Here is a 22,675-nt window from a genome sequence, read left to right on the forward strand (position 1 = left end):
TCTATTAGCCCGATGCACAAATTAAAAGTAAGACATGTTTGGTTCTGAACCCAAAAATCTCTCTTGATTATGGTTTCAGAATAAACTCCCAGATGCTATATCAATTTATGGCCGAAATAAAGATTCCAGAGTCAATAAATATCAGAAGCAATAAAGTGAACTAGATGATCTATTAGCATTGCATGATAGGTTTCAGAAAACCTACTAGTAGGAAAAGGTAATACTTCTAAATCTTTGCATTCGTTTAGTAACTGATCACATATTCCACCATAGGAAAGAGCATGAAGCTAGCTAATCAAATAAAACTATAATTACAGACAACCCCCCCCCCCCCCCCTCCCCTCCAAAAAAACACATTTAATCTGGAGCCATAGATAATGTAACATCCCATTTTTTCGTAAATAAATTTAAAAAGCTTTTTAGTAATAAATAAATAAATAAATAAATATAGAGCAAATAATAGGCTGAGTACCCTAGGTATAAATAGTTATGTTAAGTCAGCTGCCTCCTTTTGGCCTCATTTTCGTTTTTCCCCTTCTCTCAAAACCCTTTCTTTTTCCCGCAGCCCACCAAACAAGTCTCAGAAAAACGACGATCTCGAACCCGTTCACCGTTGGATCGTCGTGAAATTTGAGTATCATGTTCGCAACACAATTCCGAGCATTCTCACCGTTGGGAATTTCGATATCAGGTCTTAAATGAGAGAAAAACCCTTCGCATTGTAGCCTTTTTCTTTCCCGCAGAAACCCAGAGCTGTCTTGGTAAAACTACGATCCCGGTTTCGTTAACCGTTGGATTATTGTTAAATTTGGATATGTTGTTCGAAATTCAATTCCGCACGCTTCCACCGTTGGGATTTGCGAGACAATATTCGTGTAGGGAGAAAAAGGAATCGTATGAAGACAGTACAAGTGGAGGTTTCAATCTCTTCTCCGTCTCTCTGACGTTTGGGAATTCTATCGGAGCAGTCGGATGAATAATTGAAAGAATTTCCGGGAACCGCTAGAGATGTTGCTATCGCTGACTGAAGACACGTGAGCCCGCTTAGAGGTAAGGGATGAGTTATTCACAGTTGGGGATTAGTGAGAACATGTGTAGGGATCCTTAGAGGATTAAATTGGGATTTTATTTTGGGATGTTTGTTAAATTGCAATTTTTCCTTTATGATTATAAATAAAATATTGATGTCCTGATGAAAATTGCTTGATAAATTGTGCTCTTGATATTTGTATATTTGGACCTATGATTTGGATATAATTGTGTAATATTATTTGAGGGGTTTTAGTCCTCATGTTGTGATAGTCTTTTATATAAATTGTTATATTGAGGATATGAAATGATAATTCAAATTGTGAGTATGTGATGAATTGTAGAATAACATGTTGCTTTGAGATTATAATATTGTTATTGAGATTGAGTATAAGTGTAAAGTTGAACATGTGTTAATTTGTGAGATACGTGTAAACATGTGATGGTGGATTGTGACACTATGAGATGTGAAATTGTGAATGAGTTCTAGTTGTGGATAAGTGTGTAGTTAACACTTGATGTGAAATTACTTGTGTTGTAAGCCATGAATTGTACAATATCCGACCAGCGTTATCTTGAGAAAAGCGTTGATGCGCAGTGTTAAAGAGAAAATGTAGGTTTCCTATTTAGGAACCAGTGTTAAATCGTAGCGCAATTGTGTTGAACGTGTTTAAAACACGAGTGTAAGGTCGTGAGTATTGTATAATTCATGAGCAGTGTCTGCATGTAAAAAAAAAATTATTTTAGGGGTTGGACCTGAATCAGGAGGGAGAGGCCCTGACGGACTCTTCGGAGTGTAGGCCTTGGGGGTCACCGGGTTTGAGTGCTCCTTTAAGCCTATGCTGATCTCATATGGTTGGAGCATTCTCGCAAAACATCGTGACCCTGACTGGTCTCCCTATGATCTTACTTAGTGAGAGTGACCTGACAAACCCATTGTGTGGTGTGTCTTGTTATGTACTCCTAAGCGCCCCAGGGTGGTTTTTCACTGACATGGTACCACATTGCATATAGAATTGAGTCTTAGCATAACTATTGCATATGCTTGCTAATTGATGTGTTATTATATCTTGATCGAAGTGTGGGATTCTTGTGTAATGTGATTGATAATTGAAAAGTGAATTTTGAATGACGAAGTGGTGAAGTTACGTGAGCTATGTTTAAGCAAGTGGTATCTCATTTATATAATATGTATATTTAATTGTCTTGTTTCTCTATTAGTTAGGAATGTGATAACTCACTCCCTGTGTGTTGTTGTGTTTGGATCCTGTGATGATCTTGAACTTGTGTTCGGGGGAGCAGATGAATAGGTGGATGACTATGAAGAACCTCATGCTAGAGGACACGGGAACACCACGCTCTGATAGGATGTGACATTAGGATATAGGTTCTATATTAATTGTATGAGACTTATATGACTTTCTTTGAGTCGAGATGACTTTATTATTTATTTGGACAAGTTTGAATATGATGTAGAAGAAAGTGAACGTGAGCCTTTTACCCATTTGAAAAGCTTGTATTTAAAAATGTTTTAAAAATACTTTTAATTAATATTTGAATTTTTATTCCTTTATTAATATATATGTGAGGGGTAGAGGGTGTCACAGATAACATTCAAATAAGGAAGCCAAAATTTCGTTACTCAGTTTTGCTGGGTTTGGGTAGAAGTAAAGCCAAATTTGTGGCAGTACACCGTCTATGCTCTTTGGTGAATATATGGTTGGAGTGTGATTCTCATGTCTTTAAAGAGAGCTCTCTGAGTGAGAAGCTTCTGTAAGATATGGCACTTGGCTTCTAGTTGGTGTAAAGCTCAAGATCTTTTTAAAAGGGTTTCCCTTAATAGATATCTATGTTTGAGGGAGAGGGTATCTTTGCTTGATTTCTTTTTAAGGAGGATCTCTTATCCTCCAATCTCTCTGTAATCTCCTTTTATGTTGATTAATTTCTTCTTTTATCTAAATAAAACAACAGTAGTCCACAACAAGTTACCGTTAGACTTGAGAAAAGTCATGTGGAATCACTCCAGAAATACTTGAATTCTGTCACCCATCCTGTCTTGAAAATCTAACAAGAATTTCCCCCCAACTTCCTCAGTCACATCATCCAACAGTTCTTTGATGTTTAGGCCACCCAAAGCTGTATAGAGATATTACAAATATAACCAACAGAAATTGTGAAAAAGAAGCCTTGAGTCACAAATTCGGAATACACATCTATTTATACACTACAATAATTTTTAGATAGTAATAGTACCAGGAACTATGTTTGTGATTCCATCCAGAAACCCAGCCTGTATATAGCAAATTACGTGTATTATGAGAAAAAGGAAACAGGAAATCTTTATTGGAGCAATATTCAATTGAACAAACACATAATTTAAAGATGAATAACTTATTGACCAGGGAGGGATTACCACAGAAAATATGTAAAACCAATACATGGGGATGCAGTACAAAACAAACAGGTTGGAGATTGGCATTTATAAAACAAAAGTCATGTGTACTGTATTGCATTTCTCTTTCTGTTTTTCCAAATAACAGTGAATAAGGGCAAGCACAAAGTGGTTGAAGAAAGGTGGTTAATTCAGGAAACTGGGATGTCCAATTATACTACTTACACCACTATTTGGATTCCAAATGGATCACTTCAATTATTTACTTGAATGCAACATATCTGATAGTTCTTCTTCCCAAGACGAATTGTTCAATTAAAAACTAGAGGAGTTCACGAAGTTTCAACGGTAGCAGCAAAGAACAGTGAGATCAATATATGCCACTTTGCAAGCACAAGGGACAAGCAAAAAAATTAGAATAGTAGAAGTACACATGGATTTTTGACATGTCTGAAATTGGGCTAGAATAAAAAAGAAATCATGTAAATGGAATCCACAATGTATTGGAATTCTAAAAATAAAGTTGCAGCAACTTATGGTAAAATCATTCATATTTAAAAGTGAAAATCAGTAGGCCGCATCCTTAACTAGTTCTGACCAGTTAATATGAATAAATCATTATTATTTTTTTCAGTGCCACTGAAAGGTATGATAACTTACAGGAATCCTAAGATCGAGTTTCTCAAATCCAACTCTGCCAGTTATTTTTACTCTGAGAGTTCGAGACCAGATACCAGAAAAAGGGTTCCTTGAACTATCTGCACCATATTTATTGTACACATCATCAGGTGTTATTACTTCCACAATTGGATCTTTGAAACTTTGACTTGTCTGCTCTTTATCAACTTGATCTCTCCGTTGTATACTGTATAGGCTACTGCTCTCTGACAAATAACTAATTATTACTACGAGAATGCAAGAATGGAATGCACAATATATATTTACAATGTGAATATAAGCATCAGAACTTTACTTTCTGTCTTTGATTCTCCCCTAGAGCTGAAACATAGAAATTCGGTGATGAAAAGATAGCTATCTAAGTTTCTCTTGAGTCGTGACTATCTATAGTTAATTAGATGACCTTTATTTATTTTGATAAAATACTAATCAAATAGTTAATTTGATATTCAGCGTGGAACAATCAGATGATTTCATAAGGTTATTCAACAATATCAACCAACCCCTCCCAAGCCCAACACATGTTTATGAAAGTTAAGTGCTTCACTTAAGTAAAGGGTTATCATTTACTTATTTTTGTGTTAAGATCCTACCTCTATTGGAAAGCTGTTGATTGGTGCTTGTAGCATAGCGCTTCTCTTCTTCATAGTAAGCATCGAAACCTAAGATATCCTTAATTTTTTCAAAAGATGACATGCTTCCTGGAGGAGGAATACGGCCACCTCGAATGGCAGTGAGTGAATCCTACAAATGCAACCATACATATTATTTGTCTGCAAATAATAAAATGATAACAATACTTTGAAAAGAAAAATCAGAAAAGGGTGAAATAGGTTTTAAAGAACAATGAGTTCATGTTCAACAGTTAGGCTTATTATAAAGGAGTTAAAAGGTAAAGGTACAATTGATCTAATTAATGACACTCTCAGTTTGTGTAACTCACCACTCTCTTATTTTGCACTCATTCCTAGTAGGTTTGTCTTTGGCAGGGCTCCAGCATATTTATATAGGTTGGTTTCTTTTATTTCCCTTTGGAGCTTTAGTTAGGCATTATGATGTTTTGGTATATTACCACATTTGAAATTACTACTTGTTTTGGTATATCAGTTTGCCAAACATACTATTGTGATGGATAGGATTGGCAGGCATTCTGGTTAACTTAGTATTGGCTGCAGTCAAGAGTAGTGATGTATTACTAAAAACAAATCATTAAACAAACAAGTACTTGTTAGCACGTCTCATGCCTCAATCCTGAATATGAAGGAAGAGAAGTGACCTGCATTGCTCGTATAGAAACCCCAACCAATCTCTTCAAGCTCCATAGGATTAAGTATCGGTGTCTTGCCACCTCCTTCAAGCATATTGGCAGCTGATTCATATCGGAAGAGGCCACCACCCTCTGCCTCTGCCCGTACCTTCATTCCTCACTTTCTTTCTTCAATTCTCCACAATTGAGGGACTTAGTGAAAAAATAAATATTAAATTTTACAAAAAATGATGAAGAAATAATTTGAAAATGTAAATTATTTTGATTTGAACTGAATTACACAGTTTTAATGAATTTATTTTCATACATTATTGATAAGTCATTGATGAAAAGGTCAACAATTTTATTGTACCTGACAAATTTATTTTTTTTAGATGATCATGTAAAAAAGGTCTTTACATCTTAACTGCAATTTAATTGATATAAAAAGAATATTACTGTAATATATAACAAATTTAAAAAATAACAAATTATGGGAAGAAAGAAAATACGACCCTTTTAAAAGTAATTTTTTGTTTTAACAAATAAAAAAATGTCTGATAAAAATTATTTTATTTTAAAGTTTGAATCAACTTTCAAAATTCTATTTTAAAAAATAAAATAAGTTTAATACATATTCAAAGCCTTTATGTTTGTTTTTGTCCTATAGTAAACCTTTAAATGTTTGGAAATTGTGGCCACCCTAACCTCCGCCGTGTGCGAAAAAATCACCTTCAACCTCATTCACTCCGTCTACATCGGCATCCACAAACATGCATCCTTGACGACAAGCATGAAAAAGTCAATTTTGTCATCGTTAACTGGTTGAGCAACCTTGCCATTTATCACGAAATTTACTCCATGATTAATTAGACGGGTCTTATTTATTTTGATAAAATACTACTAAACAGACAGACATTAAGATCGATATTCATCATTCGGTATTGAACAATGAACATATCCCAAAGACAGTTAAAAGTAGCTGAGAATAAAAGTAGACTGATATCATCACACAGTACAAGGGCTGTTGTTTAAGATTGGTCTCTCCAACCTCTGTTATAATTTTTAAGGCTGGTGATTGGTGCTTGTAGCATAACGCTCCTCTTCTTTATAATAAGAGTTGAAACCTACGATGTCCTTGATTTCTTCAAAAGATGGCATGCTTCCCGGAGGAGGAACAGCGCCTCCTTTAATAGCAGTGAGTGCATCCTGCATTGCTCGTATGCAAACCCCAATCAAGGAAATTGGATAAATAGCAAGTTTATAACCAACGTCTTCAAGTTCTTGAGGACTAAGTATAGGCGTTTTGCCTCCTCCTTCAAGCATATTTGCCTAAACAAGTTAAGAATTTCCTTAATTATGTCATAATAACAAAGCCAGCAAGAATTGAAATTCAGAATACATACGAGTTTGGGAAGATGGGGAGAAAGTTGACAGAGAGCTTTCATTTCTTGAACCGAAGCGAGTGCGTCTATGAAAAGAACATCGGCCCCAGCATCCCCATAAGCCTTGCACCTCGTCAACGCTTCCTCCAAGGACACAGCTTGCCGAGCATCCGTGCGCGCCACAATCACAATGTCAGACCCACTCTCTCTTCTCGCATCCACGGCGGCTCTAATCTTCATAACGCCCTCCTCTCTCGGTATCACTTTCCTCCCGCGCGTGTGCCCGCACGCTTTCGGCGCAATCTAATCGATCCAATTAATTAATTATGGAAAAACCATGATCATCGGAGATTAAACAAAACTTACCTGGTCTTCCAGAATGATTCCTGCGAAACCGGCGGCAATGAAACCCTTGACGGTTCGCTTGAGGTTCATGGCATTGCCGTAGCCGTTGTCGGCGTCGCCAATGACGGGAATGGAAACGGCTTGGGTGATGAGTTGGCCCTGCTCCAGCATTTCGCCGTAGGAGATGAAGCCGGTGTCGGGCAGAGCCAACCTGGAAGCGGCGATGGAGAAGCCACTGGTGATGCAGTAGGGGAAGCCAGCGGATTCTATGAGCTTCGCACCCAGAGCGTCGAAACAGGCTGGCCCCTGGTGAACCCCTGGTGTCTCAAGGAGTCGCCGAAGCACCTTCACTTTCTCCATCCCTATCCCTATCCCTATCCCCTCGCAACCCGCAAGGATAATATTATAAGGGGAAAAGGTTGCTGGGGCTTTTTTTTTATTATTATTATTTCGTGTTTATAAAAATTGAATTATTTTTTTACTATAAAAATTATGTTAAAAGATAATGAGATAAAATGTGCAGAATTTTTTAATTATTCTTATAGATTTTTTACAATTTACTTATATATTTTCTTCTTTCACCCATCCAAGGTAGAATCATTATATGTGACAATTATTCATGAGTATTTAAGGTAACTTTAAAAACTTCCCACGCCGGTTCATCCATGCATTCTATGATATTTCTTATTTATTTTACCCCTTCCATTTCTTTCTCTTCATTCCCTATTCATGTCACAATAATTTCCAATAATCAAAGCCAACCTTAATTGAGGACAGATAATTAACAACATACTGACTGAAAAATTGGCTATTGATCTCCAGATGATTTCTCAAAATTACATCTAACGAAACTTAGAGAATCCTTTAAATTACAAGACATGTGAACAAGAGCAGCATTTGAAGGATCATTTGCTTCTTGGATTGCAATCTTGCAGGAGCTGCCAATACATAATAGATTTAGACTAATCTCCATTCTCTTGAGGATACTTTTCCTCATTGATTTTCTGTGTATGAATCTGTAGGTCTATACTAAGCTACCCATGTTTTTGAGCTTCCAGCCGCAGTTCCTTTGCTATGATTTCCTGAATTGGCTTCCTCATCTTGTTTGACTGCAGGGCCAAGATCAACGATGGCAGCATTTGGAGGGTGCTGATCCTCATCTATGTCCCCTCTGCAATAAGAAGAAATACCATAGTGAAAAAAAGACTCAATCTATTAGAAATATTATAGGATACACGAGTCTCCGTTTCCTGAATCAAGTTAGAGAGGAAAACTAAATGTGAAACAACGGCTTTTGAGAAGCACAAGACTAGACCTACAACAGCTGACTGACTATTTTTAATTGTGAAAAAACCTTTAAAATATAAAATCATGGATTATTGAAATTATCCTTGACCTTGAGCCAATGGGACATCCATATATGTCTTTTTTTAATACTACTGTGTCAATACGTCATGAAAGAAAAATAGAAATTCAGCAAGCAAGGAATCCTGCCACAAATAGATGCAGAAACCAATAAATTTGGAATAGCTCAATTTCCCTTACTAGGCACACATCTAAATCAACATAAACTCCCATCACCATTGGCAAAGCACGTGGTACCAAGCTATGCCCACGCTTCAAATATAAATGTGTGGTTAATGCTCATCGATACTCAATGTAGAGGTCAACTTATCATCATAACATGCTAGAATCAGCAGAATTAATTAGAAATAATTCAATTTTAGAAAATCCTCAAAGAACATCTCAACGGAAACTATATGAGAAGAAAGTGCAACAATACGTACCCTGAATAGATTATGAGCCCAATGGTAACGGCACCAAATGACACAAAGTACATCCAATCAACCTGGAAAGCATAGTTAGCTCTATAGATGTTAGCACGTTGAAAGCGGTTCACATTTCATAGGAATTTCTAAGTGGGAAAAAATAACAAGGTTGTAACATTACTATCAGACCTTCTCATGGTAAGCAAAAATGCGAATTAAGACAGCCCACATGTCTGAGGTCAACAGAGACAAATTTAGCATGGTAGAACCATTGATCTGTAACAAAACAAGAGAGCATATTTAACAATACTACATTTCAGTGAAAGCTGGATAGTGGATATTTATCATCCGTCTCTTTCTGTTAAGCTAAACTATACCAAGAATGTTCAGAGGGAAAAGTGGCACGAGAAAGATGCCATTGCCGGTTGGACATTTATAGGCTATAGAATAAGTTAAATTTCTCCAATGCTAAGAAAGAATTTCAAGAAATTTGATGGGTTATAAACTTTTCAAAGTACTACATAATTATTAAATTGTTTTGGTTCAGAATTAAAATCGGTGTAAAAAAAGATAGAGAAACACTCGGAAAGAGAGAGAGAGATTAAAACCAAAGAACTGCATCCTAGAGTTTTTTAATCAATTATTTTGATTAATTCCATCTATTTTATTTTTGGTACAATCATTTTATTCCACAGCCATAGTAACAAATATAATTTCTTAAAAAATATATTCAGAATAGCTATGGTTTGAATCCACACCTTAAGTAGAACAGGGACTAAAGAGTAAAACATAAACATGGCCACTGCAAATCCAACAAAAGGAAGCGCCTGAAACCAACATTGAAAGAAATGAATATGAATGATGATGCTTACAGGTCTTACATCACTGTTGAGAGCTTGTTGTGACAACATATATAACTTGATATCAGACATCCTAGTTAAAGTGAAATTCTATCGTTTACTCGACCACAGTGAGAGAGTGATAAAGAAAGCTTACCGCCTCTGCCGACCAATGAATAGATTTAAGTTCATTGCGCTCAAGTATGCTTCTGTAATAATAATTAAGGATACAACAAGAAAAAGATGCAATAATTCTAGTCAAAGGACATAAGTTTTTATTTTTCCTTGATTAAATCAATGTGAATTACAATCAAATCACAACACTCTTAGAAAAATAATTAATTGATTTTAAAAACTTGAAGTAGGAACTTAATTAAAATCTCCTAAAAAAATAATTAAAATAGCATTTCGTTCACCTGTGACTACAACTCGATCCATTTAACATTTCAAAGTAAATTCCCAAATCAAAATCCACAGTACAGTATAATTATGACACAGAACAATTTGTTAAATCACTGAGCAAACCAATATTATTTGGCATAAAAATTGAAGTTAGATGCTTTAGTTATGCAACAGAACAAGCATCTATTGAAAGGCCAAACAAATATGATCATGTATAAAACAATAAATCCTGGAAGGAATGTTTGAGCCTCGGCAACTACTCCCAAATAGATTCCTCTGTGCAAATTTAATGGGAGAAATAGTTTGAAGAATGTACAGCACCTTTTGATAAATCTAAGACAAAAATCAGAACAGAAAGATCCCAGAGTCCTCCTAATGTAATTAATTTGAAGGATACATTTGAATGGCACTGATAATGCCACCAGAGAGACCTAACATTGCCATAAGCTCAACTCTATCAGCATTTTTCACAAGAAATTCCTGCAATGTAAAAGAAATAACAACAACAAAATGAAGATGACACATACTGAAACACTAATATAAGCAGGCATGTGAAATACTAAATAAGAATTTACATTTAGGACAGAAAGCACACCCTTTGAATAGCAATCAATATTTTCAATAGTAATTAGTGAGTATATATTTTTATTTTCTTGTGCAATGCTATCAACTGCTCAATTGTTGCAAAATGCTTTAAAGCAGAAGTACAATCAGCTTACCTCACTGACATTACTGATTGCATACAAGGTAGCACCAACAATAACAAGAAGGTCTCCTTTACGAGGATTGCTTCCACCTATAACAGGTGAATATGACATCAAACAACTACCATAAATGGAATTATGCATGTTACTGATGATATTAAATATAGGATGAAAATTTATTAGTTGCATGGTTTCTAAGGATAAAGATATGGAACACTAGCACACGTGCTTTTTCATAGTGCTTGAGAGGGTGTATATATTGTTCAAGTATAAATAAAAGATATTGATGTCAGTATGCAGTACATAAAAAAGCCACCCACCTGTACGGTCACCTGAATGAACATCAGAAAACACAACCAAGACAAGGCCAGCAACGCAAACAACTACACCGGTAATCTTTTTGAATCTATATTTTGTTTTCAAGAAAAGCCATGTAAGAAGCATGACGGACGGAATTGACCAGCAGTCAAGCAGCATCACACTTGTAAGTGAGGTGTATTGGTATGCCTTCACAACTGTTCGGTAGATGAGAATTAGTTTAGATATTATTGCAAGTGAGATCATCTAAGTCAACATATGACTTGCTTCATTTTAATAGATAGGAAGAGTCCAATAAATATACAAGAAAGGATGGTCGCATTTGAGTAATTTCTATTGGATATTAGAATTTGGAATGTACATGTTAGTCATATGACCAACGATTGTTTGAGCAGACTGCATATAAATATATTAATTTCACCAATGTTTTATATTTAGTATTATGTCTCCAGCATCATGAAACACTTACCAAGAAAATTTGCTTCTACATCAACCAATCCGAGAATTATATAATAGTACCATTTTGCCTGTGTTAGAAGCATATGAAGTTAGTGAAGTTGTCATCAAATGTTTTTATTTAGAAGAAAACAGAGTAAAAAATAGCAAAACAGCTGATCTTCCTGAAAAGCAGCACTCTCACAGTCTCTCCGTAAAGCAGAAATAAAAGAATATCATTTCTTTTGCTCAAAAACCATAAAGCCATTATATAAGTACATGACATGTTTTTACCCACTTAAAAAAATTGCAGATTGGTGGAATAGTTGGAGCATCTAAACATCGGTAGATCAGAAATCTAAAGAATTATCCCTTCCTAGCAATAATTTTAGTACCAGAAAGAAAGGGAGATTTGGAGAACAGTAGTTTTACAATAGAAGGAGAAGCATAAGGAGTTTAACTTTAGATCACGGCTGAAATGTTCTTGCCATCAATCTCTTTCAATCCAATAACAGACTTAATCTTAAATAAAGAAAAAAGAAACATTGCATCATATATTTGCAAATAATAAAATCCTATTGAGAATAGTATTATAACCTTGAGTGCTTTCCTTCGATAGAGGAGAATAGTTCCATAGACAAGAGACAAGAACACATAGTTCAGAAACGACTGTGAAGTAGGAGCATTAATTCCTACAATAATGAAAAAAAGAATTATAAATGAAAATTGGCACGAGAATGAAAAAAAATAGTAGTAGTAGTAGTAGTTGAATATACCTTTTTTAGCCAATTGAGAAGAAGTGAAGCCGGTGGAAGTGATGAGAAGAGAAAGAAACTGTCCCAAGCCAAGACCTATCAACGTGTTTGGGGTCCAAATCCTGCCAAAGTCGAACATCATATTTGCCAACTCAACTCAACAGAATGAAAGAAACGTTATTTAGAAGAAGAAGAAGAAGAAAAGGAATGTGTATTGGGTGGTTGAGAGTGTGAAACCAAACCAAAAAGCATACTATTGAATTTGAAGCTCCCGCGATTGCACCATTGACCTTTATATACTACAATTTTATGATTAACACCCTCTTTGAGCCGCGCAACGTGACAAAATTCCACAGCCAGCAAGCTACAAAAAATGTTGGACCATTATCGAATATGGTTAATTAATTATTTGTAATAGACACATTAAAAAATTAATTAATTTTACTTTGCTGTTACACAAGTAATGATTAGTAGATAAATAATGTTATTCCCACCACTTATTGTTATCTCTCTCTTTGTTGTCAAATATATTTTTGATAAAAAATAATTTAATGTACACAGATAATTTAAATATACACCTCAGACACATAAATTTCATTAAAAACGTATTTGTATTGCCGTTTCAAATCTGATAGCACAAGTCACATACACTTTCACTACAGAAGTAAAGAAAAATATATTTTGAAAATGATAATACAAACACACACTAAACTCAAAGTCAAATGCACAGTCAGTACTACAAGATCAAAAAGGAACCTAATTAAGTAAAGTGTTCAGTGGCAAAAAGGAACCTAATTTTTCAATAATTTATTAAAGTATTATAATGAATTATTCTAATAGTATTTTTAAAATACTTTAAGAATAATACATCGCTATCGTTAAAGTTTTTAAAATAGTAAATGAATTTTATTTTATTTAATATTTTTTAAAATTGTTGGCAAATGTCATATTTCTTGTGCTGTTGTGCATGCTTCAGAATCTTGCACTGTTGCAAGCTCATTGGAATTGTGCATCCCATTTGTCTGGCCAATTATACCCTTTGGTGTTTTTAATACCTTTTGCTTCTTGTGATAATCAAACTCTACTATCACAGATGACATGACAACATATAAATATGCAAATATGCAATGAAGTTTTATATTTTTAATAAAACAGAATTAAATCTATAAAACAAAATAGAGTAAATATAAAGTTCCATCTATCTTATTCGCTCTAACTTACTAGAGAATGATGTATTATAAAGAATGATTTATGATTGTATTAGTATTATTTTTAAACAGTGACTAAACTCATTCTTAATTTTTTCAAAATCAAATTCAAATTCTTTTAATAAAGAAAAAATAGAATATACATTAACAATATAAAGAGTTTTACACTATCAATCAATAAAGAATTGTTATATATAATAATCTTATTGACTTTTACAATAACCAAGTTAAAAATTATTCTTAACATAATTCGTAATTAGTTGGTAAAATAAAAATTCTTTTGTTCAGTACATAGATTTTAAATTTTTTACTATAATTATTACTAACTTTTTTATATTTCATATATACTCTTATTTTAAGTCATACTCTTAAGTTCAGATATTTTAATTTTAATTTTTTTTATCACTGGCAGATCAATTTTCCTTAAATATTTTTAAAATTTATATATTTTCAATATCTCAAATATAATTATAAACTCTTGCAATGCTTGAGATACTTACATTCATGACTTACCAACATTTTTTCTTAGAATAGTTATACGTGTAATTTGTGAGTCATTCAATTAAGAAGGGTTTACATATTTGATGGGGGAGAAATTATATCATAGTATGGGGCCATTATGTCAGTTGTAATATGTGTCATTTGTTTATTGGGCGGGACCATGGTATAATTTCTCCTTGGGTATTAGGATAAAATTAAGAATTTTTATACCATAAACTTTCTTTGTCTCTCTCAGTGGTCTTCTCTGTATTGTGGTGAGATATGATAGCAAGTTTAGCAATTGCCTCCCCCTGTTGTAATGTTTGGCAATATAATTCACATGGCATAATATATATATGGATCGATCCAACAAAGGACCACAGCAGAGCAGATCAATCCAAACCAATGATTCCTTTCTCATTAATTTTTGTTTTATCACAAAGCGCTTTCCATTTACTCACACAACACAAACATGCATAGGATGATATCCGTGACCACAAATACTAGATAGATATATCAGAAACACACACACGTTACAAGTTCAATTCAGAAAGTCAACAACAGCAACAACCTCAGACAGATGAAGAACACCACTGCTTGTCTCAAAATCTTCTCCACCCTTATTCTCTTAGCCTCTCTCTTCTACATCATCATTGCTCCCTCCTTCTACACTTCACCTCGTATCCATCAAAACTTGCATTTGCAATCCCAACACCACTTTGACTTCTGCCCAAGCAACTACACCAACCACTGTCCATGTCAAGACCCCATAAGGCAGAGACGCTTCCCCAAAGCCAAAATGTTCCGCAAAGAGCGTCATTGCCCTCAAAGCACCACTGAAAGGTTGAGGTGCCTCATTCCAATCCCACCTGGGTACCAAACCCCGTTTCCTTGGCCTAAGAGTAAGGACACTGCTTGGTTCAGTAACGTGCCTTTTCCCAAGCTTGTGGAGTATAAGAAGTCACAGAATTGGGTTAGGTTGGAAGGTGACCACTTTGTGTTCCCTGGAGGTGGCACTTCGTTTCCTGAAGGGGTCAAGGCTTATGTTAATGCTCTAAAACGTCTTCTTCCGGTGCCTTTGGAATCTGGGGACGTCAGAACAGTGCTTGATGTTGGTTGTGGGGTGAGTGAGCTTGTAGTATATCTCATGCTTTTTCGCTCCTTCTATTTCTCTTTCTTTAAAAATTGCCTTTTCTTTATTTTGTTTTGTCCTCACTTGTTTGGCCCTCTATCATAGTGAAAAATAAAGTTTCTCATTCGTCTTTTATTAGCTTTTACATTTAGAGGTTACTACAAATGACCATTGGAGGAGTTTCTTGTGCAAGAAAAACAGAGAGGCTTTTAGAATGTCTTTGGTTAAACAGCAAAATTAAGTATTTAATAAAATGAGAGCTTTTTTATATAAAAATAACTAATAGGATCAAGGGTCCTTAGTCTGCTTTTTTTTAAAAAAGTTTAATTAGCATTATTTTTAGTGTAATTATGCTGTCAAACTAAGTAATTATTTGTATAACTTTAAGATATTTGTTATCAAAATCAGCAAAACTTTCATATATATATATATATATATGATTTGATGACAATATACTGTTTGTGCATATATTATTTATTCTTCTTTTTGTAGTTGTCTGGACTCTAGATTGGCTAGCACTTTGATTAAAGTTCCCCTTCTGCTGAATCTAATGCCACTGGGAAAGTAGGATTTGATTGTACTTTCTTCTTGATGATTAGTTTTGTTTCGTATTGAATCTGTTTAGCTCTACTAATCATGACCCATTAGTTACAAACCTTAGTTAATTGTATTGATATTTTTCGTCTCTGCTCAATGTTGGAAGAAATTCACTTTGCCTAATGAAACTTTGTTCATCTTTTTGGGTTTATTTATTATAACTACATGTAATGAATTTGTGTTCTGAATGTGCATAATCGTAGGTTGCAAGCTTTGGAGCTTCTCTGATGGACTATGGTATCTTGACAATGTCACTGGCGCCTAGTGATGAACATCAATCTCAAGTACAGTTTGCCCTAGAAAGAGGACTCCCAGCAATATTAGGTGTACTAAGCATTCACAGGCTAACATTCCCTTCAAGATCATTTGATATGGTTCATTGCTCTAGATGCCTTGTCCCATGGACTGATTATGGTATTACTTTAATCTTTTCATTTTTTTGGTATTACTGTTTTTTTTCTTTCACTTTGACATTAAATGTATGTATTAGAAAAAAGATTTTTTTAAGATATCCTACTTCCATTATGAGTGTTGGAGGCAGTTATTGGTATGCAGTTTATATATCCAACGGGCATTTTTATTTAATGTTAATTGGTTTTAACACAGAAGCTAACATGGTAACAGAGATTTCACGTGCGGTTTATATTATATATTTGTTGAACAACTTCATTTAATGCCACAGCCAAGTGTTTCAATGTAATAAGCTAACGCATAAATTTATTCAGCTAATTCATTGTAGAGAACTTGGTTTCAACTTATGATTCTACTCTCTGATATTTGTTTAATTTGATAAAGATGGGCTATACCTGAGAGAGATTGACCGGATTTTACGTCCTGGAGGATTTTGGGTACTGTCTGGGCCACCCATAAATTGGAGGGTAAACTACAAAGCGTGGGAAACAGAGCCTCATGAGTTAAAAAAGGAGCAAAATACCTTAGAAGACCTTGCAATGCAACTGTGCTGGGAAAAAGTTGCTGAGAGAGACCAGATTGCTGTCTGGCAAAAACACATAGATCATATCAGCTGCATGCAAAAGTTGAAGACTAGGAGATCCCCCAAGTTCTGTAACTCATCTGAGTCTGACCCTGATGCTGGATGGTAAGTTTCTTAATTTCAACTTACCATTGTTCAGAGGATGCACAAGTGAGAAAAGTAGATTGCATGTTTTTTAGTCCAATAGAAAGACTTAGAACAATACTGGAGAAAGTTATTAAGAAGGGTCTCATGGTGAATAATATTTATGATGATTTGGTCTTTAAGTGAGCCGAACACATTGTGCTATCCTTGTAGCCGACCATACCTGTGGGATAAAAGTTTTGTTGTTGTCGTACCATTGTTTAGAGGACACTAGAAGATGGAAATCTGTATATTGCTAAGGTTTCTCTTTTCCTGAATCCATTCAAGAACTTTGAATTTACTACTGTTTTGCTAAGGTTTCTGTTCCACTTTTTCGCATAGTATGTTTATATTTAGATCATTTTCCCATGTATTATATTCATACTTCATAGGCATGAACTATTCAACAGGTATACCAAAATGACTGCATGCATTTTTCCTCTTCCAGACGTGAAAGATGTACATGAAGTATCTGGTGGTGTTCTTGAGAAATGGCCTATGAGGTTGGAAACTGTTCCACCAAGGGTCAGAAATGAAAATGATGATGGCTTCACTCTCAAAACATATATTGAAGATAATCAGACATGGAAAAGGAGAGTGTCCAATTATGGGGTCCTTCTTAAATCCCTCTCTTCTGGAAAATATCGAAATGTTATGGATATGAATGCTGGCTTTGGTGGATTTGCCGCTGCAATAGTGAAATATCCTGTTTGGGTTATGAATGTTGTTCCCTTTGATGTAAAAAGCAACAATCTTGGCATTATCTACGAACGAGGCCTTATAGGAACTTACATGGATTGGTATGCAAAACTTATTATCTTTATTTTCTTCTTTAAAATATTTATCGTATACTGGTTAGTTACAAGGTTTTGAAGATGAGTTTAGCATAAAAGATTTCAGCTGCAAGCAAATTATTTAGAATTATGAAAGTAAATTTTACCTATTGGCTTTCATATCATCATTACGTATCCTGCACATGTTATTTTTGCAGTTAGTTTTTGTTTAGCTTCAAAGGTTGAGTATCAAAGGATAGAGTGTGACTTCTAAGAGTTGGTTATGAACACAAATTTCTTTTTTCTCTGCTTGGATTCAAGGTGTTTGATGTTGAATTTGTATTTTGTCACTGTAATTAGACAATTAGTGCATTTTTTTAGCATAGAACTTGCATAGGTGTAACCTATTGGTGCATTATAATTGCTCTGAACTTTCAACTGTGATGAAGTTACAATAAAATACATTTTTTGCGTAGTATATATGATTGTGGTATGTTACTATTGTGTGATTTATATTGAATGATAAGATACAAAGACTTTGTTAACTAAATAAGACTGTTCTATTCTTTTCTCATTTTCTCCCTTTTCTTCAATCTAAAGTTACCTGCATATATTATCATTTTGAGTCCTTTAGTTTCTCTTATTTTGGACGTCTTGGCAGATGCTTCATTTTTTATCTTCATGCATATACTTTGTCTCTGTTTGCATCTGAGTATGTACTTTTGAGATTGAAATAATGAAGGAACACCATTGCCTTGATTGCAGGTGTGAGCCCTTTTCGACATACCCACGAACATATGACTTGATACATGCTAGTGGTGTATTCAGTATGTATATGGACAAGTAAGCTTAATCATACGAGTATAGATTATTTGAGCAAACTGTGTTGTTTTTTATCTTCAATGTTCTTAATTTCCAAGTTTATGACATCAAAGTTGCAAACTTGTTAGAAAATCTAATTAATACAATCAGAAACTTTCAAGAACCAAAGTAACACAAATAGTATCATCTTTGAGCCTGATAGGATATGTTGAATATACATATATACATGCATATATATATATATATATATAGAGAGAGAGAGAGAGAAAAGAACAATAAAAATAGACTACTGTTAAATTTTAATTTAGACGGTCAAGATTTAAAAAATAATTAGCATGACTTTTTAAGTAGCCTTATTACTATTAATTAAATTTTAATTTTGATCATTAGTATCATACCTCTGGATTTAAAATTATGTGAGATATGTTCTCAATATAGGAGTACAGTGTATGATTTAAACTTTTAGTAGTAAAAAAGGGAAGCAATTTCTCTAATTTGTTCTGACCATGGAAATCAAAGTAACTAATTGTTTTTTATCAATATATAATAATGTCTCTGGTAGGTGTGATATTACTGATATTCTTCTGGAGATGCATCGCATTCTTCGTCCCAAAGGAGCTGTTATCGTTAGAGATCACGGAGATGTAATTCTTAAAGTAAAAGAAATAACTGATAGAATAAGATGGAAAGGAATTGTAGTGGCTGGTGACCAGGATGGACCTTTTCATCCAGAAATGATTATGGTTATAAACAATGACGACTAAATTTGTTATATTGTTAGTTCTGTTACCAGCAGCATCTCATTTGTTTGTTTTTTTTTCCCTACCATAGCTTTCGATAGTTCAATTTTGCAGTCTTTTTTTTTCCAGTAGTTTCTTAAACTTATTTTTATACAAGGAATGTGGGTAAAGGAAAATCATTAAACCACTGTCAGGCTTTAGACTACATTCTTTCTTTTGTATAGAAGAAAGTTAACTTAACAAGCAAAGAGAATTGTGAGGAATAAGCCAAACTACCCAACCATCTCTAAATAATAGTAGTAAATTGCATTACTTGCGTGAAGATTTACCTCGAGTCATAGTCACAAGTTTGGCTACAGGTGATTTGTGTTTTTAAGAATGGCACATCCTTAACAGGAAATAATTTTGTTCGATGCTTGAAATTGAAAATATATAAAACCATTGTATTATTACTACAAGAGAGTTTAAATGAGCAAATTTGAGCAAGAAATCAACCTTTAAGTTACAGATTGCTTGAGTTCAATTGTCCGATATTGAGTCATGTCAAATAGGGACAAGGTTCCTTTAAATGAGTAATTCACTTCAGATGATAAAATAAGTAATTTTAGTAGTTGCTTTTTATTTGTGAATTGTAATTTTAGTTGTTGATAAAAAAAGAAATTGAAGATTGAAATTATGTATTTTATGATAATGATATAGTTTGAAATTTGGATAATAATTTAGAATTAAGTCAATCAATTTTTGCTATGTAAAATTTATTTTTAAGGTTATTTTTAATTTTCTAAATTCATTTAAAATATTTTAAATTATATCTACAAATTAAAAAACAAAAAAAAATCAATATAAAACATTTGATGCATTGAAATTTCTTTAAAAAAATAGAGTTAAATGAAATCAAGTAAAAATTTCAGTAGTTGATAAATGTGACAATTTTATAACAATGCCTATTTATATGTAAATATATGCAGTTTTTTTTTTCTTTCTATTTGCTGATATAGCTAGTAGTTAAAAAAACTCAAATTTAAGTATAATTTTTATGCATTATTGTAATTATAAAAACATTTTTCTATATACTTAAAGGGGTTGCTAGTGCTCACATACCTATTTTTCAATTAGTGTGCATCAGTAACCTACATTAAAAAATTTAGACTGAAAAATCAATCTAACTCTTTTATTGTAGTTTATTTAAGAACATAATAATAATAATAACAATTTATTATTTATTTTTTAAAAAACAAAAATTTCATTACTCTTTCCTCTTCCTCAGGCCTAACTTCTCTCTCATCTCCCATCTTTCACGCAATCACACCCAACATTTTAACTATGCAAAACGAAAAACATTAGCTTCACTGATAATAAAAAACAAATAACAAAATAGTATTTAAATTTGAGAAATTAGAAAATAGTATGGAGTTTATTGCTTTCGGTTCAGTTGCTTCGTGTGATTTGCCAGTGCAGTTTCAACGTTTTGAGAAGTGGGTAAAAATTAAGAGGATAGAGAAATAAGTGGAACATAAGAGAGTAATGAGTTTTTATTATTATTTTTTTAAAAGAAACTAAACTTAAATTACTATAACTTCCTTAAATTAAATTTATTAAAAGAAAGAGTTAGATTGGTTTTCTAGTATATTTTTATGGCTAAATTGCTAATGCACAACAACTAAAAAATAGATGTGTGCCCATTAACAACTCATACTTACAACTCTTAAATTTATTATTTTTTAGGTTCATTGTTTTAAACCTTTCTTTTTTTTGTGGACGAACCATTTTTTTGAAAGCTAATTCAAATTATTAAAAATTTAGAAGTCACGTTATTTTCTAAAATTTTAGTAATTTCAATTAGTTTATGATCACAAAAGCATTTTCCTAACACAAGACATCCAAATTAGGCTTGTGTTGTGAATGACGAGAATAGGAATGACAAACAAATCCACACACATGAATATTTGCAGATAAAATCGGTCAGCGATAGATGATGGATGCTTTAAATAAATACTTGCTACCCACGGGTATGATTTTCTTCTACTCGCTATGCGTGTATCATAGTGTATGAGGATACATGCTACTCGTGAAGTTATAAAAGTACCTTTATATATATATTATCAAGAATCTAATTTTCATATTGCCTCACGCCCTCATTGTGCCTCACCCTGATTTTTTTTTCCTTTGAACTTATGCTTCTGAGATGTTGTAATTTAATTCTGTTGTGTTGTTTCCTTTTTGCTCTTGGTTTTTAATTCACTTGTTTTGCTTGATGTTGAATCAACTTAAAAAAATATTGAAATACTTGGGAGTATAAAAAAATCCACAAATATTTTACAGACAGGTACCCAACAGGGGGCGAGCACAGGTCTTCTCCATCTGGCAGGTAGTCCCTACCCATGCCCAACCCTACTCATTGTCATTTCAAGATGATAATGCATTTGAACTGTTAGGGTTTGTCTAACAATAACTATGAACAATGTCTTAAAAACTGAACAAGTTATCGACTTAAGACATTGAGTAATCAAGCAAAACCTTGAATAACTAATTGAACATGACATGATTTCTATTAAATTTAAAAATTTTCAACCTTAAAAATAGCCCCCAAAAAATCACATAACAGGTTAATATTATGGTCACATTAGAGGGGCAGGTAGCCATGAGCCGAAATAAACTAGGTGGGGAGTAATCCTCGACTTACAAGTCTGTTTTGTAGGATTAAGTTAAAACCCAAATTCACTAACACAAATGTACCTGCTCAAAGTCACGTTTTCTCTTTCATAACCATCCTTGCCTTGAAGAAATTATTGCATAGTTTCAGATCAGAGTAGGGTTAGTTAACCTTCATGTGGCACAAAATCCCAAGGAGATATCAATATCCCAAATATGGGAAAAATAAATACATGGCTTCTCACTGTATCACCCGTTCAAATGTACCTGCAAGCAAAAACATACATTTCATAGCGTGTTTGTTTCCCGTTCACGACCCCTCGAATGTACGTTCATTTAAAAGTAAGAAAATGTTACTTCTCACAAAACGTGACATTGGAATGTGTGCCAACCATTTTGAAACGGGTTCACAAACATGCTATCCGTAACCCACTTTTAGAATCAATGCACAAACCGTGACGCAGCACGCCGCCACTTCCATGTTGCAACCTTTTATTTACTGTGATCCTTTCATGCATATCTCTTGATCTAACACGCATTCTCCATTTGCCGCAGCATCAAACAATGAGAGGTGGTTTACTTATAAACTTTTACATTCCATACCCCATGTCTCCTCATGATTTGTCAATATCCCCTTGAATTTCCTTTCCTTGATATGGTGTAATTTATTTTTTAACAATTTCCATACAAAAATGGAGAACAAACGGTATAACCTACACTTATATCACTCCTCCACCTTCACCTTCCCTTGTGGTGGTCTCTTCACCTTCACTTGTAGTGGTCTCTCTTTCAATACACAACAATTCAACATCTGTTCAAGCCTCCACACCCAATCCAAATATCTTTTCAAAATAACC

The 22,675-nt window shown here is 33.8% G+C and overlaps 3 protein-coding genes across 3 annotated transcripts; 1 reads left to right on the top strand and 2 right to left on the bottom strand.

Moving 5' to 3' along the window:
• Positions 1–3,031: 3,031 nt before the first annotated feature.
• Positions 3,032–7,499, bottom strand: LOC114396142 (2,3-dimethylmalate lyase-like). The gene is made up of 7 exons (XM_028358033.1): positions 7,097–7,499; positions 6,752–7,033; positions 6,473–6,677; positions 4,693–4,761; positions 4,082–4,305; positions 3,283–3,319; positions 3,032–3,165 (listed from the first exon to the last, which is right to left on the bottom strand). The coding sequence occupies exons 1-7, from the start codon at positions 7,433–7,435 to the stop codon at positions 3,047–3,049; spliced, it is 1,275 nt and encodes a 424-aa protein (XP_028213834.1). The 5' UTR covers positions 7,436–7,499; the 3' UTR covers positions 3,032–3,046.
• A 317-nt stretch (positions 7,500–7,816) lies between these two features.
• LOC114396141 (solute carrier family 35 member F1-like) lies at positions 7,817–12,569 on the bottom strand. The gene is made up of 11 exons (XM_028358032.1): positions 12,319–12,569; positions 12,140–12,234; positions 11,577–11,634; positions 11,110–11,304; positions 10,805–10,881; positions 10,483–10,565; positions 9,841–9,892; positions 9,603–9,671; positions 9,034–9,120; positions 8,863–8,924; positions 7,817–8,246 (listed from the first exon to the last, which is right to left on the bottom strand). Exons 1-11 carry the CDS (start codon positions 12,437–12,439, stop codon positions 8,105–8,107), a joined length of 1,041 nt encoding a protein of 346 aa, XP_028213833.1. The 5' UTR covers positions 12,440–12,569; the 3' UTR covers positions 7,817–8,104.
• A 1,816-nt stretch (positions 12,570–14,385) lies between these two features.
• On the top strand, positions 14,386–19,229 carry LOC114395753 (probable methyltransferase PMT19). Its single transcript, XM_028357598.1, has 6 exons — positions 14,386–15,108; positions 15,918–16,128; positions 16,510–16,813; positions 17,242–17,631; positions 18,370–18,447; positions 18,989–19,229. The coding sequence occupies exons 1-6, from the start codon at positions 14,566–14,568 to the stop codon at positions 19,188–19,190; spliced, it is 1,728 nt and encodes a 575-aa protein (XP_028213399.1). The 5' UTR covers positions 14,386–14,565; the 3' UTR covers positions 19,191–19,229.
• The last annotated feature ends 3,446 nt before the right edge of the window (positions 19,230–22,675 follow it).

Source organism: Glycine soja, chromosome 18 (assembly GCF_004193775.1).
Source record: "Glycine soja cultivar W05 chromosome 18, ASM419377v2, whole genome shotgun sequence".
Lineage (NCBI taxonomy): Eukaryota > Viridiplantae > Streptophyta > Magnoliopsida > Fabales > Fabaceae > Glycine > Glycine soja.